The sequence below is a fragment of the Manis pentadactyla genome, chromosome 1, assembly GCF_030020395.1.
Source record: "Manis pentadactyla isolate mManPen7 chromosome 1, mManPen7.hap1, whole genome shotgun sequence".
Lineage (NCBI taxonomy): Eukaryota > Metazoa > Chordata > Mammalia > Pholidota > Manidae > Manis > Manis pentadactyla.
The window spans coordinates 71,905,264-71,920,788 of NC_080019.1; the positions used below are offsets into that span (position 1 = coordinate 71,905,264).

Consider the following 15,525-nt stretch of genomic DNA (forward strand, 5'->3'; position numbering starts at 1 on the left):
TGCTAGTTTTCTTCAGAAGCCTTGTAGAACAATTTCAAGAAATATTTGTATGTATTACTGTAATTTATTGTAATTATGAAAAACCCCCAAAACATGCAGCCTTTAAATGTCTCCAACACCAGTACTCAAGCAACATATGGATTATATGAGAAACTCATAGAATCTGAGTCTGGTAAGGCTCTTTGGTATTTGGAAGATTGTATGTGTGATCCTGAAGAACAGTTTACAAATAATGATCCTAAAGTTGGGTGAAAAAGAGGACACAGTGACCGAACCTGAGCTAGAATTTTTGAATAAATGTGACACAAAGAGATGAGCATCAGGTAATGAGGTGCTCTGGCATTTCACTAATGTGGAGCTTGGTGAAGGAAAAAACAAAAACTTTTCCTCATTCTGATGAGTAGAAAGTTCTTAAGTGGAAATGTTTCTTTGGCTTGGAACTATAAATGGCAAAGCTTTTTAAAGGATTCTCCTTGTGGCGGATAGTTGGAAAGTACTTGATGGAACTCTCCAGGCCAAGGATGTTTCGGTGAGGGTTTGGTACAAATCTGTGAGTCTGTCCCTGTGTGATCTGTGGACCACACAGAGCGCCAGCCAGTCTGCAGCACCAGTTCCAGCTGGCTGCCACAGGGCCATGTTCCTAAGAGGAACTCAGACTCCTTGTGGTCTTCCACAGCCTGGTTGGTGCCCCAGGACCCCCCAACATTTGTGCCCACGATGCCTGTTTTGTCCTTGACCCCCACATATGCTCCCTATTCAAGTCTGGTCTCCTTTCTCCTCATCTCTTCCTGTCACTATGTATTTACTCTCCTTGAGGAACCCACTGTTACAGCACCAGGATTCCTGTCTGTTCCATCTGGGTTCTAATAAAACTGGGATCAGGATGAAGCATCAGAGAAATCAGATCTTTGAGTTGGTGAGTGAGTTGGGAAGGATGCACTGAAAATGGCCATATAAGTAAAAACTACCACTCAGTGCATTCAGGCTTACATTTTTCAACAATTTAAATACCTCATTAAAATGTATTGTTTACATTCTTCTACTACAACTGGGTATATCGAATTTAAAATACTTCAGGGTCTCCGTGTCAAGCCTTGGCTATCTTGCCCTTGGATGTCTTTAGTACCATTCCAGTGGGCAGAGGGTTAAGCTGTGGAAGGGGCAGATTGGTTTTTCTATTTGCATTCCTCAGTATCTGTCTTTGTATTTTACTTTGCCCACAGATTGGGGACCACAAATTCAGTGCTCACCGGATCGTCTTAGCAGCCTCAATCCCGTACTTCCACGCTATGTTTACAAATGACATGATGGAGTGCAAGCAGGATGAGATTGTAATGCAAGGAATGGACCCAAGGTACTAATTCTGTTAGGTTTCACTGGCTTCTTTCCAGGCGCTGCTGCAGCCTTGTGCTGGGCGCCATTTGAGGGTCTGCCTGGGCAGCAGTATCTAGCACAGCTCCCCACACATAATAGGTGACTAGTAAACAACTTGAAACCGCAGCCAGTGGCCTGAGACAGGGTTGAAATGAGTGTTTTGATGTGTTTTTGCTCTATTAGAGTAACACAGTTAATGGGAACTAGAGTCCAAGATACTTTTTTTTTTTTTTTGTGAGGGCATCTCTCATATTTATTGATCAAATGGTTGTTAGCAACAATAAAATTCTGTATAGGGGAGTCAATGCTCAATGCACAATCATTACTCCACCCCAAGCCTAATTTTCGTCAGTCTCCAATCTTCTGAAGCATAACGAACAAGTTCTTACATGGTGAACAAATTCTTATATAGTGAATAAGTTACATGGTGAACAATACAAGGGCAGTCATCACAGAAACTTTCGGTTTTACTCATGCATTATGAACTATAAACAGTCAGTTCAAATATGAATACTCATTTGATTTTTATACTTGATTTATATGTGGATACCACATTTCTCTCTTTATTATTATTATTTTTAATAAAATGCTGAAGTGGTAGGTAGATACAAGATAAAGGTAGAAAACATAGTTTAGTGTTGTAAGAGAGCAAATGTAGATGATCAGGTGTGTGCCTGTAGACTATGTGTTAATCCAAGCTAGACAAGGGCAATTAAACATCCACATATGCAGAAGATATCTCTCAGAACGGGGGGGTGAGGTTCTAAGCCTCACCTCTGTTGATCACCAGTTTCTCACCTGATGGCCCCCCTGCGACTGTGCCTGTCTTAGGTTGTTCCTCCCTTGAGGAATCTTCCCCGTCTCTGGCTAACCAGTCATCTTACAGAGCCATACAGGGAAATGTGAAGTTGGTAAGTGAGAGGGAAGCCTTATTGTTTGAAAAGGTTAGCTTTTTACTTCTTTGCATATTTATGCCCTGTGGCTTCTATGCCCAGCATTTGTCTTGAGGTGTCTTTACCACTTGGAAGAATTATGATACTCAGTAAATTTGATATATGAGGCACAAATTCTATTTAAGGGTTGTAATTAGGAAGGAAGAAGAAAAGCTATAGAAGTAGCAGGCGTAAGAAAACATGGGAAGATTGATTATTTCTTTGACATATCTTCTTGTAGAGTAACTTCAGCATCTATAGGTTTTAAATTACTACTTAAATTGCGCACACACATTAACATAATAGGAGTATAGTTACATAACCAAAGCATACCTGTAATTACCAGCCATCTCCACTGAAACCAAGAAAACCACTTAGGCACCTTAGGCATTTGTGAAAACTTATCTATGATATGGTGGATATTGTCCAACTGAACTTGAACAGTCTGAGAGAAATCAGACAAAACAACCCATTCCTGGGGACTGTTCACATCCCATATGTTCTTTTAACAGTAAATAGTCTGTAGTTGTAAGATTTTGGAGCGCTACAATTTGCACTTCTCCTAATTCTTGGTTGAGTTCCAACAGTATAGATCCTGTTAAATTTGTTGTTTTACTGTATGCACAGGCCAGCTTAGGTATCTCCTTCTTCATTCCCATGGCAAGTCCAGGAACTGGTGGGATGAGTGCATCTACACCTGTAGCAGTGTGTGGATTCTTGGGGTTTTTTGATGATCATCTTCTGGCATGAGTCTTCCAGAGAGTGCTGATGTTGGAAGTTCTTTTTCATATCGTATCTTAGTTGATTTTCGGGGTAGCCAAATTAGGCTTTGATCCGCTCTATAAACACAAACAGGCCCTTTGCCTACACTTTTATATGCCCTTTATACCCTTGTGTAGAACTCATTGGAGGTCTCCACACAGGAACTGCCTTTTTTTTTTTTTTTGGTATCATTAATCAACACTAACGTGACGAATATTACATTTACTAGGCTCTCCCCTATACCAGGTCCCCCCTATAAACCCTTTTACAGTCACTGTCCATCAGCATAGCAAAATGTTGTAGAATCACTACTTGCCTTCTCTGTGTTGTACAGCCCTCTCCTTTCTCCCACCACCCCCATGCATGCTAATCTTAATACCCCCCTACTTCTTCCCCCCTCCTTATCCCTCCCTACCCACCCATCCTCCCCAGTCCCTTTCCCTTTGGTACCTGTTAGTCCATTCTTGAGTTCTGTGATTCTGATGCTGTTTTGTTCCTTCAGTTTTTCCTTTGTACTTATATTCCACAGATGAATGAAATCATTTGGTATTTCTCTTTCTCCGCTTGGCTTGTTTCACTGAGCATAATACCCTCCAGCTCCATCCATGTTGCTGCAAATGATTGGATTTGCCCTTTTCTTATGGCTGAGTAGTATTCCATTGTGTATATGTACCACATCTTCTTTATCCATTCATATATCGATGGACATTTAGGTTGCTTCCAATTCTTGGCTATTGTAAATAGTGCTGCAATAAACATAGGGGTGCATCTGTCTTTCTCAAACTTGATTGCTGCGTTCTTAGGGTAAATTCCTAGGAGTGGAATTCCTGGGTCAAATGGTAAGTCTGTTTTGAGCATTTTGATGTACCTCCATACTGCTTTCCACAATGGTTGAACTAACTTACATTCCCACCAGCAGTGTAGGAGGGTTCCACTTTCTCCACAGCCTCGCCAACATTTGTTGTTTGTCTTTTGGATGGCAGCCATCCTTACTGGTGTGAGGTGATACCTCTTTGTAGTTTTAATTTGCATTTCTCTGATAATTAGCAATGTGGAGCATCTTTTCATGTGTCTGTTGGCCATCTGTATTTCTTTTTTGGAGAACCGTCTGTTCAGTTCCTCTGCCCATTTTTTAATTGGGTTATTTGTTTTTTGTTTGTTGAGGCGTGTGAGCTCTTTATATATTCTGGACGTCAAGCCTTTATTGGATCTGTCATTTTTAAATATATTCTCCCATACTGTAGGATTCCTTTTTGTTCTATTGATGGTATCTTTTGCTGTACAGAAGCTTTTCAGCTTGATATAGTCCCACTTGTTCATTTTTGCTGTTGTTTTCCTTGCCCGGGGAGATATGTTCAAGAAGAGGTCACTCATGTTTATGTCTAAGAGGTTTGTGCCTATGTTTTCTTCCAAGAGTTTAATGGTTTCATGACTTACATTCAGGTCTTTGATCTATCTTGAGTTTACTTTTGTATATGGGGTTAGACAATGGTCCAGTTTCATTCTCCTACATGTAGCTGTCCAGTTTTGCCAGCACCATCTGTTGAAGAGACTGTCATTTCGCCATTGTATGTCCATGGCTCCTTTATCAAATATTAATTGACCATATATGTCTGGATTAATGTCTGGATTCTCTAGTCTGTTCCATTGGTCTGTGGCTCTGCTCTTGTGCCAGTACCAAATTGTCTTGATTACTATGGGTTTATAGTAGAGCTTGAAGTTGGGGAGTGAGATCCCCCCTACTTTATTCTTCTTTCTCAGGATTGCTTTGGCTATTCGGGGTCTTTGGTGTTTCCATATAAATTTTTGAATTATTTGTTCCAGTTCATTGAAGAATCTTGCTGGTAATTTGATAGGGATTGCATCAAATCTGTATATTGCTTTGGGCAGGATGGCCATTTTGACGATATTAATTCTTCCTAGCCACAAGCATGGGATGAGTTTCCATCTGTTAGTGTCCCCTTTAATTTCTCTTAAGAGTGACTTGTAGTTTTCAGAGTATAAGTCTTTCACTTCTTTGGTTAGGTTTATTCCTAGGTATTTTATTTATTTTTGATGCAATTGTGAATGGAGTTGTTTTCCTGATTTCTCTTTCTGTTGGTTCATTGTTAGTGTATAGGAAAGCCACAGATTTCTGTGTGTTGATTTTGTATCCTGCAACTTTGCTGTATTCCGATATCAGTTCTAGTAGTTTTGGGGTGGAGTCTTTAGGGTTTTTTATGTACAGTATCATGTCATCTGCAAATAGTGACAGTTTAACTTCTTCTTTACAAATCTGGATTCCTTGTATTGTTTTGTTTTGTCTGATTGCCGTGGCTAGGACCTCCAGTACTATGTTGAATAACAGTGGGGAGAGTGGGCATCCCTGTCTAGTTCCCGATCTCAGAGGAAATGCTTTCAGCTTCTCGCTGGTCAATATAATGTTGGCTGTGGGTTTATCATAGATGGCCTTTATTATGTTGAGGTACTTGCCCTCTATTCCCATTTTGCTGAGAGTTTTTAACATGAATGGATGTTGAATTTTGTCAAATGCTTTTTCAGCATCTATGGAGATGATCATGTGGTTTTTGTCTTTCTTTTTGTTGATGTGGCGGATGATGTTGATGGACTTTCGAATGTTGTACCATCCTTGCATCCCTGGGATGAATCCCACTTGGTCATGGTGTATGATCCTTTTGATGTATTTTCGAATTCGGTTTGCTAATATTTTGTTGAGTATTTTTGCATCTACGTTCATCAGGGATATTGGTCTGTAGTTTTCTTTTTTGGTGGGGTCTTTGCCTGGTTTTGGTATTAGGGTGATGTTAGCTTCATAGAATGAGTTTGGGAGTATCCCCTCCTCCTCTATTTTTAGGAAAACTTTAAGGAGAATGGGTATTATGTCTTCCCTGTATGTCTGATAAAATTCCGAGGTAAATCCATCTGGCCCGGGGGTTTTGTTCTTTGGTAGTTTTTTGATTACTGCCTCAATTTTGTTGCTGGTAATTGGTCTGTTTAGATTTTCTGTTTCTTTCTGGGTCAGTCTTGGAAGGTTGTATTTTTCTAGGAAGTTGTCCGTTTCTCCTAGGTTTCCCAGCTTGTTAGCATATAGGTTTTCATAGTATTCTCTAATAATTCTTTGTATTTCTGTGGGATCCGTCGTGATTTTTCCTTTCTCGTTTCTGATACTGTTGATTTGTGTTGACTGTCTTTTCCTCTTATTAAGTCTGGCTAGAGACTTATCTATTTTGTTTATTTTCTCGAAGAACCAGCTCTTGGTTTCATTGATTTTTGCTGTTGTTTTATTCTTCTCAATTTTATTTATTTCTTCTCTGATCTTTATTATGTCCCACTTTCTGCTGCCTCATTTGTTCTTTTTCCAATTTCGATAATTGTGACATTAGAGCATTCATTTGGGATTGTTCTTCCTTTTTTAAATATGCTTGGATTGCTATATACTTTCCTCTTAAGACTGCTTTTGCTGTGTCCCACAGAAGTTGGGGCTTAGTGTTGTTGTTGTCATTTGTTTCCATATATTGCTGGATCTCCATTTTGATTTGGTCATTGATCCATTGATTATTTAGGAGCGTGTTGTTAAGCCTCCATGTGTTTGTGAGCCTTTTTGCTTTCTTTGTACAGTTTATTTCTAGTTTTATGCCTTTGTGGTCTGAAAAGTTGGTTGGTAGGATTTCAATCTTTTGGAATTTACTGAAGCTCTTTTTGTGGCCTTGTATGTGGTCTATTCTGGAGAATGTTCCATGTGCACTTGAGAAGAATGTGTATCCTGTTGCTTTTGGATGTAGAGTTCTGTAGATGTCTATTAGGTCCATCTGCTCTACTGTGTTGTTCAGTGCTTCCGTGTCCTTACTTATTTTCTGCCCAGTGGATCTATCCTTTGGGGTGAGTGGTGTGTTGAAGTCTCCTAGAATGAATGCATTGCGGTCTATTTCCCCCTTTATTTCTGTTAGTATTTGTTTCACATATGCTGGTGCTCCTGTGTTGGGCGCATATATACTTAGAATGGTTATATCCTCTTGTTGGACTGATCCCTTTATCATTATGTAGTGTCCTTCTTTATCTCTTGTTACTTTCTTTGTTTTGAAGTCTATTTTGTCTGATATTAGTACTGCAGCCCCTGCTTTCTTCTCGCTGTTGTTTGCCTGAAATATGTTTTTCCGTCCCTTGACTTTTAGTCTGTACATGTCTTTGGGTTTGAGGTGAGTTTCTTGTAAGCAGCATATAGATGGGTCTTGCTTTTTTATCCATTCTATTACTCTGTGTCTTTTGATTGGTGCATTCAACCCATTAACATTTAGGGTGACTATTGAAAGATATGTACTTATTGCCATTGCAGGCTTTAAATTCGTGGTTACCAAAGGTTCAAGGTTAGCCTCTTTAGTATTTTACTGCCTAACTTAGCTCGCTTATTGAGCTGTTATATACACTGTCTGGAGATTCTTTTCTTCTCTCCCTTCTTATTCCTCCTCCTCCATTCTTCATATGTTGGGTGTTTTGTTCTGTGCTCTTTCTAGGAGTGCTCCCTTCTAGAGCAGTCCCTGTAAGATGTCCTGTAGAGGTGGTTTGTGGGAAGCAAATTACCTCAGCTTTTGTTTGTCTGGGAATTGTTTAATCCCGCCATCATATTTAAATGATAGTCGTGCTGGATACAGTATCCTTGGTTCAAGGCCCTTCTGTTTCATTGCATTAAATATATCATGCCATTCTCTTCTGGCCTGTAGGGTTTCTGTCGAGAAGTCTGTTGTTAGCCTGATGGGTTTTCCTTTATAGGTGACCTTTTTCTCTCTAGCTGCCTTTAAAACTCTTTCCTTGTCCTTGATCTTTGCCATTTTAATTATTATGTGTCTTGGTGTTGTCCTCCTTGGATCCTTTCTGTTGGGGGTTCTGTGTATTTCCGTGGTCTGTTTGATTATTTCCTCCCCCAGTTTGGGTAAGTTTTCAGCAATTATTTCTTCCCAGATACTTTCCATCCCTTTTCCTCTCTCTTCTTCTTCTGGTACCCCTATAATATGGATATTGTTCCTTTTGGATTGGTCACACGGTTCTCTTAATATTGTTTCTTTCCTGGAGATCCTTTTATCTCTCTCTCTGTCAGCTTCTATGCGTTCCTGTTCTCTGGTTTCAATTCCATCAATGGCCTCTTGCATCCTATCCATTCTGCTTATAAACCCTTCCAGAGTTTGTTTCATTTCTGTGATCTCCTTTCTGGCATCTGTGATCTCCCTCCGGACTTCATCCCATATCTCTTGCGTATTTCTCTGCATCTCTGTCAGAATGTTTATGATTTTTATTTTGAATTCTTTGTCAGGAAGACTGGTTAGGTCTGTCTCCTCTGGTGTTGTCTCTGTGATCTTTGTCTGCCCGTAGCTTTGCCTTTTCATGGTGATAGGAATAGTTTGCAGAGCTGGGATGAGTGATGGCTGGAAGGACTTCCCTTCTTGTTGGTTTGTGGCCCTCCTCTCCTGGGAGAACAGCGACCTCTAGTGGCTTGTGCTGCGCAGCTGGGCGCAGACAGGGTTTCTGCTTCCTGCCCGGCTGCTATGGAGTTAATCTCCGCTGTTGCTGTGGGCGTGGCCTGGCTCGGGCAGCTACTCCAAAATGGTGGAGTCGCATTGGAGGGGGAGCGGCCGGAAGGCTATTTATCTCCGTAAGGGGCCTCCTTGCTCCCTGCAGCCCAGGGGTTAGGGTGCCCAGAGATCCCCGGATTCCCTACCTCTGGATTAAGTGGCCCTGCCCCTTTAAGACTTTCAAAAAGCACCCGCCAAAACAAAACAACCCCAAAAAAAAAAAAAAATTAAAAAAAATTTTTTAATTAGAAAAATTAATAAGTAAATAAAAAATGGCCACTCGCTTTTCTTATGTCCTCCGGCGCCAGGCCTCCGGTACCCTCTCACCATTCTTGCTGCCCTATTTCCCTAGTATCCTGGGCCCCGCGCAGGCACTGTGTCTGCGCTCTGGTCCGGATGGCTGGGGCTGGGTGCTCGGCAGTCCTGGGCTCTGTCTCCCTCCCGCTCTGCCTACTCTTCTCCCGCCGGGAGCTGGGGGGAGGGGTGCTCGGGTCCCGCCGGGCCGGGGCTTATATCTTACCCCCTTTGCAAGGCGCTGGGTTCTCGCAGGTGTGGATGTGGTCTGGATTTTGTCCTGTGTCCTCTGGTCTTTATTCTAGGAAGAGTTGTCTTTGTTATATTTTCATAGATATATGTGGTTTTGTGATGAGATTTCCGCTGCTCTACTCACGCCGCCATCTTGGCTCCCCCCTCCCCAAGATACTTTTTAAAGCTAGGACTGGGTACAAAGGTGGTGATGTATGATTCTCTGCACTTTGCTGTGCTGTTTTAGTTGGCAGAACAGTTTTTCAAAGTGTCTTTCTTTGTTACCCTTTTCACTGGTCTAGGGCAGTGTTGTGCATTAGACGTTTCTGCAACAATGGAAGTGTTCTGCTTGTACCCTCAAGAATGGTAGTCACTAGTCACATGTAGCTGTTGAGCACTTGAAATGTGACTGGGGGGACTAAGGAACTGTATTTTCAATTTTATTTAATTTTGATCAGATTTAATTTTAAATAGCCAGGTGTGGCCCATGTCTGTAGTATGGGACAATGCAGGTGGTGGCAGAGATTGTGGTTATTTGAAGCCCAAGGAGGTCAAGCACAAAGGTTCCCCTGTCTAATTGTCTTTCAATTCCAAGACAGCCCTCTATAACAAAGAAGTAGCCCTGAATGTCAGTAGTGCCAAGGCTGAGAAATTTTCCCTTCAGTGAATTTTAGGGGTAGGAGGCAGTACCGTATCTCTGAAATCACATCATTTAGGCACTTGCTTGAAGTCATCCTTACACCTAGTGTCACTACTTCCTCTTCATGGAAATACTTACCTGAAGACTTTAAACATAATCCATAGTATGGCTTTTTGTACCTTGAAAGGAAATAGGCACGTTTTTGTGTCTTAAAAGATTTTGCTGCAAAGTGAACTAAGGCTGTGTGTTTATAACCCAGGCTGTATCCAAGAGTCCACTGCATACCCACTCTGTATCTGGCATTGTTCTGAATTGGGACATACCAGCAAACAAGACACATAGGTGACTCAGAGAAATGACATTTTCATGGGGGTAGAGAAAATAAACAAACCAGTGACTCTAAAACAGTAGCCAATAACTCATCATTTGTTGCCTAACTGCTTAATCTCACAATGTGAAAATAAGGTGGAAAGATGCTAGGAAACCCTGGTACCCTCTGGATGACTGAAGGTGATCTGCCCCAGTACACAGAGAGGGTTTATATATCCTCTGCAGGGAAGAAAGCTCCAACCAGCTACTCATAAGGAAGGATGGAAGTAGGTCTCCAAGGGTGTTGTACACTCTTGCCTGGGGTCTGTATGGGAAGGAGCAGTGCCAGTCACCATGCACACACCATTCAGGTGCTTCAGTTAACAGAGGGAGGCTAAGCACCTGTGATGTGTGCTGCTGTAGGCCCTAAGCTATAGCATGGAGAAAACAGAAAGCACTTCATACATGCCAGCTTTCTAGTAGTGGGGATCTGGCAATAAACAAATACATGCATACTGTGGCTGGGGAGTGAAAGTAGTGTGAGAAAAGTAAAGCAGAGTAAAGGCTAGCGAATGATGGTAGGGGTCTGTGCTATTTCAAGGTGAGCAGGGAAGGCCTCTGTGATAAGGTGACATTTGAGCAGGATCTTAACTGAAGTGAGGGAGTGAGTCATCTGGGGGAAGAGCCCTCCAAAGAGAGGGGGCAGCCAGTGCAAAGGTTCCGAGGTAGAGTGTGATCCACATCTTGGATTAGAGGGAGGCAGGAGAGTGGAAGGTGATGGTCTGAGAGATGGAGAGGGGCCAGACCACATACAGCCCGATAGAATTTGGATTTCATTCTCAGTGTGAGTTAGAAGGCAGAAAAATAATCTCATCCTGGAAATTTGTCCCAATGAAGAATAATCCATTTGATCTTGTCAAATCACTATGTTACACATTTGAAACCAATATAATATTGCATATCAGCTATATGTCAGTTTAAAAAAAGGAAAAAAATCCAGAAACATTATTTGTAATGGTAATAAGATGGTAATAGCTATTATACTTAGCAAGAGATATAAATTACAGCTTACTTACATACTATATAGCATATATTAAAAACAATAAACATGAAGGCAGTGTGGTGCAGTGGAAAAGAATTTCATTAGTATTATAGGATTATATCCATATAATTTATGCATGAAGGCAAATAGGGAGTGAAAATGAACCCAGAAAAAAGACCATCGTTGACTTGTTAAGTAGTGTGATTTTGGGTAACTGTTTTCTCTTTTAGAATTTTCTGTACTAAAATTACTTGAGCATAAAGACAACTTAAGAAATAGAGTGAGTCCTTGGCTATGATGAAGTAATTTTCCCATTCAGATGGATTCTCAAAGAGCATAGGCTAAATGGATTTTAGAATGGGGCCCATCCATTCCCTGGTAGTAATGTCAGCCCACTTAGGGCCTGAGTCTTACTTAGGCCAAGATCCTCTAAAAAGCATCTTTACTCTTTCTTCTAGTGCCCTGGAGGCTCTAATCAACTTTGCCTACAATGGCCACCTTGCCATTGACCAGCAGAATGTCCAGTCATTGCTGATGGGGGCGAGTTTCCTACAGCTGCAGAGTATCAAGGACGCTTGCTGCACGTTCCTTCGAGAGCGGTGAGATGGTGTGGTGGGCCTGGCCATGGGGGAGCATTTGCATTTATTTCTGAAACCCCCTGCCACTTTACTGAGTCTTTGGAGTGTATGGGGTTTTATGAAGGGAGTGAGCTTGGAAGGTTACTCTGCAGAAAGGACTTTTCTTGACATCGTACCAAGCAGTACCCATTTCTTTGGCATGAACCTTTGAGGAACATGATTTACCAAGCTCTGCCCACACCCTCACCTGTACCTTTTCTTTTGGTCCTCTTGCTCTAATCTGACCACAAATTTAGCTGATTTCTCACCAAACTGATTTATTCAGTGCTGCCTGACTGTTTCACAGCCGTCTCCATCTTTCTGTACCTCTTTTCCCTGCCTTGATTTTCTTGACCTTTGTTTTTCCTTCAGCTCTTCAAGAGCCCACCCAAATTTCACCTCCTGGAATTCTCTGTCTCCCTCAGCCTCCTAGGAGCAATTCTTGTATTAGGGTAAGGTTAGGGTAAGGAACATGAGTTACACCCCAACCTAGGTCTAGCACTTAGCAATGACTATTTGATGACAGCCGATAAGAAGGTTTTTCTTCCCCATCAAGAGGCAGAGCTCTTATCCATAGGGTCAAAGCCACCTTTTAATTACTAAACTGTTGGGGGTGAGAGTTAGTGTTGGGCTAACATGAGCAGAGAGAAACCAGAACAGTATCCCTTTGTCTGGTGCTTTCAAGTACTGGCCTCCATCTGAGCTACTGTGATTGCACAGTTCCTGGCCTGAAGACCAGTATTCCTCCTGCCTCAGATGTGCCTTCCTAAACCTCCTCCCCTCTTAGAGCAGACCTCTCCCTCTCCCATTCCTGCTGCACCAATCCAGTTCACCCAGCAGCTCTGTGGACCCCACTGCTCTCCACATCTTGCCCATGTGCTCAGGAGCAGCTCTGAGCACTGCTGGGTATGCAGCTAGCCTCTATAACCATGAGAATGATGCCTAACATGCTCTTCTGGTCATGGAGTTAAAGGTTTCATCCTAAGGCTGATTCGGGTTCTGGGTTTTGCAGATAGGACCATGTAGTGAGAATGCAGCAGCCCCAGAGCCTGGCCTGCCCTTGCCTTGGGATGCCCTCCTGGGTCAGGCTGCAGGGAATGCATGTGGGGGTTTGCGGGGCACACACCATCTTTCATACTCATTTGTGAGCTTCTTAAGGACACAGACTGGACTTGACTCATCTCAGTGCTCCCACAGAAGCTGGAGAATGATTAGTAGGGACTCCGGAAAAGACTCAGTTGGCCGCTCACATAGGGCACAGCAGCTCCACCTAGGGGCTTTTGAGGTCATGACTGTCAACACTGGTTCCAAACTCTGTTACAGCATCAACTAAAAGATGCCGAGAAAAGTGATTTTTAGACCAGTGTGGATTTTACACATGCCTTTTAGGAAAAGGTACTTAAACACAAAGCCTGATGTTTTGAGCCTGTCCTTGGAGTTATTTTCATTTGGCACTGTAAGACCCCTTCAGAACCTAAATTCACACTTATTCTTGTATTTTCTGCCACAGGCCCCAGAGACTTGGCCTGCTTCCTGTTTCCTTTCAGGTGGCCACCATCACTGCTTCTTCTGTTCCTTGGGGCAGCTCTCCCTGGCCCTGGCTACAAAGTGTGATGGGTTCTCCTAGCCATCCCCTTCCATCCCCCCTTGCCCTCGAAGACAAGCATGCAGGCCCTTCACTTTGAAGGCTTGATTATTAATGACTTGAAGGAACCCATTCTGAGCAGTGGTGGCCAAGACAGAGCATGACAGCACAAAGAGGTTGCTGAACCACCAAAGGCCTTAGAGCAATAGCTCCTGAGGCCACCCTGCCTGATAAATCTTCAGCCTGCTGCTTTTTCCCATGAGGTTAGAGTTGATTGGTTTCTTGTGCCCTTTTCACACCTTCAGATGTGGACCTCCTTGATTTTAGGTGAGCACCAAAGCTGTGTATTTTCTGAAACTCTTCTCTCAGAACTGGATCAGAACATCAGGTACATCAGTAAACCAAGCTAATAACTTACTGAATTCAAGTCACTGCTTCTTGTCTCTGATAAAACATTACATCTTATTGTGGCCTCCTGCTTATAAAGTCCAGCCGTGTCAGCAAGAAAGGAGGTTGTGATGTGACTAATGAAAGATGTGGGGCTTCGTCTACCTTTTGGGTATGTTTTCCCGCATATCTCCCTCTTGCTCCTGTGTGGCAGCTCTCCTTCCTCCTTCCCACCAGTTGCCTCACAGGCTTCCCATATCCCATCCTAATAGACATGAAAGCCCAGTTCGGTTATAGGTGTGTTTTGCACCCAGTATTATGCCAAGCCAGTCAGATAGCCAAAGGTGGGTACAGGAATCCTGAGAGGTAGAGGATGGAAATGTATACCAAGCATCTATATGGATCACCCTTTCCCACATCTTTGTACTCTGTCCAGTTCCCAGTCTGTGGCATTTGACTCCTCCTCTTGGGTTGATGTCAGAGCAGTAGGAATGAGTGAAGCATATGCGTTAGAGGCCCAGGGAAGATACATCCTCATATCTGCCATAGTAAAGTGCTTTTAACAAGTCTCATTCAGTCACCGTGAGTACTTCAGGAGAAGGGCATTATCTGACAGATGACTCAGCTGACATGCTAACGTTGAGCCCTGTGTTCCTCACTGGCCATGCTGCCTTGCCTGAGTGTTGCTCAGTGTTCACGTTTCCTTGATGTTTGGAAGTGCACATCGGTTTCCAGAGAAACGGACAGATCCAGTTTAGGCTGGACTGAAACAATAGCTATGTAGACTTCAGACTACTCATAAAGCCAGGCTCCTGAGATATTCTGCCCTTACGGTCCCTGAGTCCCTAACATGTCTCCCACTGGGGACAAGGGTTTTTACTGATTAGTAAGTATGACTCTGTGCCTATAATCTTAACATGGAGGGAAAAAAGAGAAAGCATTCTAATGAAGAAGAGTAAACCTGGAAGCTTTAATGTGATAAATACCATCTCCCTCCACAGATTATCAATCACAAAATCAAAGTACAAAGTTTCATCCCCCAGTCTACTGCTATCACCAAACATGGGATTTTCTCAGATGCAATAGCAGTAAGAAAAATAACCATAATAAAAGTTAAAACAGCAGCTAACTTCACACCAGACACCATGCTGATGCTTTTCCTACATTCTTACTTAATCTTGGCCACAGCCCTAGGAGGTGGGTAGCTGTTGTCATTACCTTTTTCCAGGTGAGGCTGTTATTGACACTTGAGGAACCCACCCAGGTCACTAGTGAGAAGCAGGGCCAGGATCTACCCCATTGCCCAGTGAGTGTAGGTCTGCCTTGGGGCCATGGGAATGTGCACAAGAGGCCAGGTGCAATCTCAGCACCACCACTTGCTTGTAGAGGGACTATGAGCACATTTCTTAGGTTGTCTGAGCCTCAGTTTTCTATCTAAAAAATGAGAGCAGTTACCTCTTTGCAGTGTTGAAAAGATTCTTGAAAATATGTGTAAAAGGCATAGAAAAGCACTTGACTCACTGGTGCTGCCAAGTGAGTGATAGCTGCTATTGCTGTTTCTGGATGTCTGCCAACAATTAGACATATAGCACCTCTTTCTGTTAAAAAAAATTAAAAAGTATAAGCATCCTGATGTTAGAGAAGTTTTCTCTCTAGTGGTTTAAACCTCATTCTGCAAATTCAGTGTCTTTCTGGTAATCAGGCAGACACTCAACCAATAATGTCAACAGCTGATGGAAAGTGAACAGGTTTTCTAGTACATGTTCTCCTGTTCTCCTTTCCTGAGAG

The 15,525-nt window shown here is 42.6% G+C and overlaps 1 protein-coding gene across 5 annotated transcripts in view; it reads left to right on the plus strand.

Annotated features, from left to right (window-relative positions):
* Window positions 1-15,525, plus strand: part of KLHL18 (kelch like family member 18) — a 61,788-nt gene that overhangs the window by 30,405 nt on the left and 15,858 nt on the right. For 4 of the 5 annotated variants that reach the window (XM_036877206.2, XM_036877208.2, XM_036877209.2 and 1 more), the window contains 2 exons: window positions 1,224-1,354; window positions 11,607-11,747. In XM_036877206.2, the coding sequence (XP_036733101.2) occupies window positions 1,224-1,354; window positions 11,607-11,747 (272 nt within the window). The remainder of the gene's footprint in view (window positions 1-1,223; window positions 1,355-11,606; window positions 11,748-15,525) is intronic. The other variant, XM_036877211.2, reaches the window with a different exon arrangement.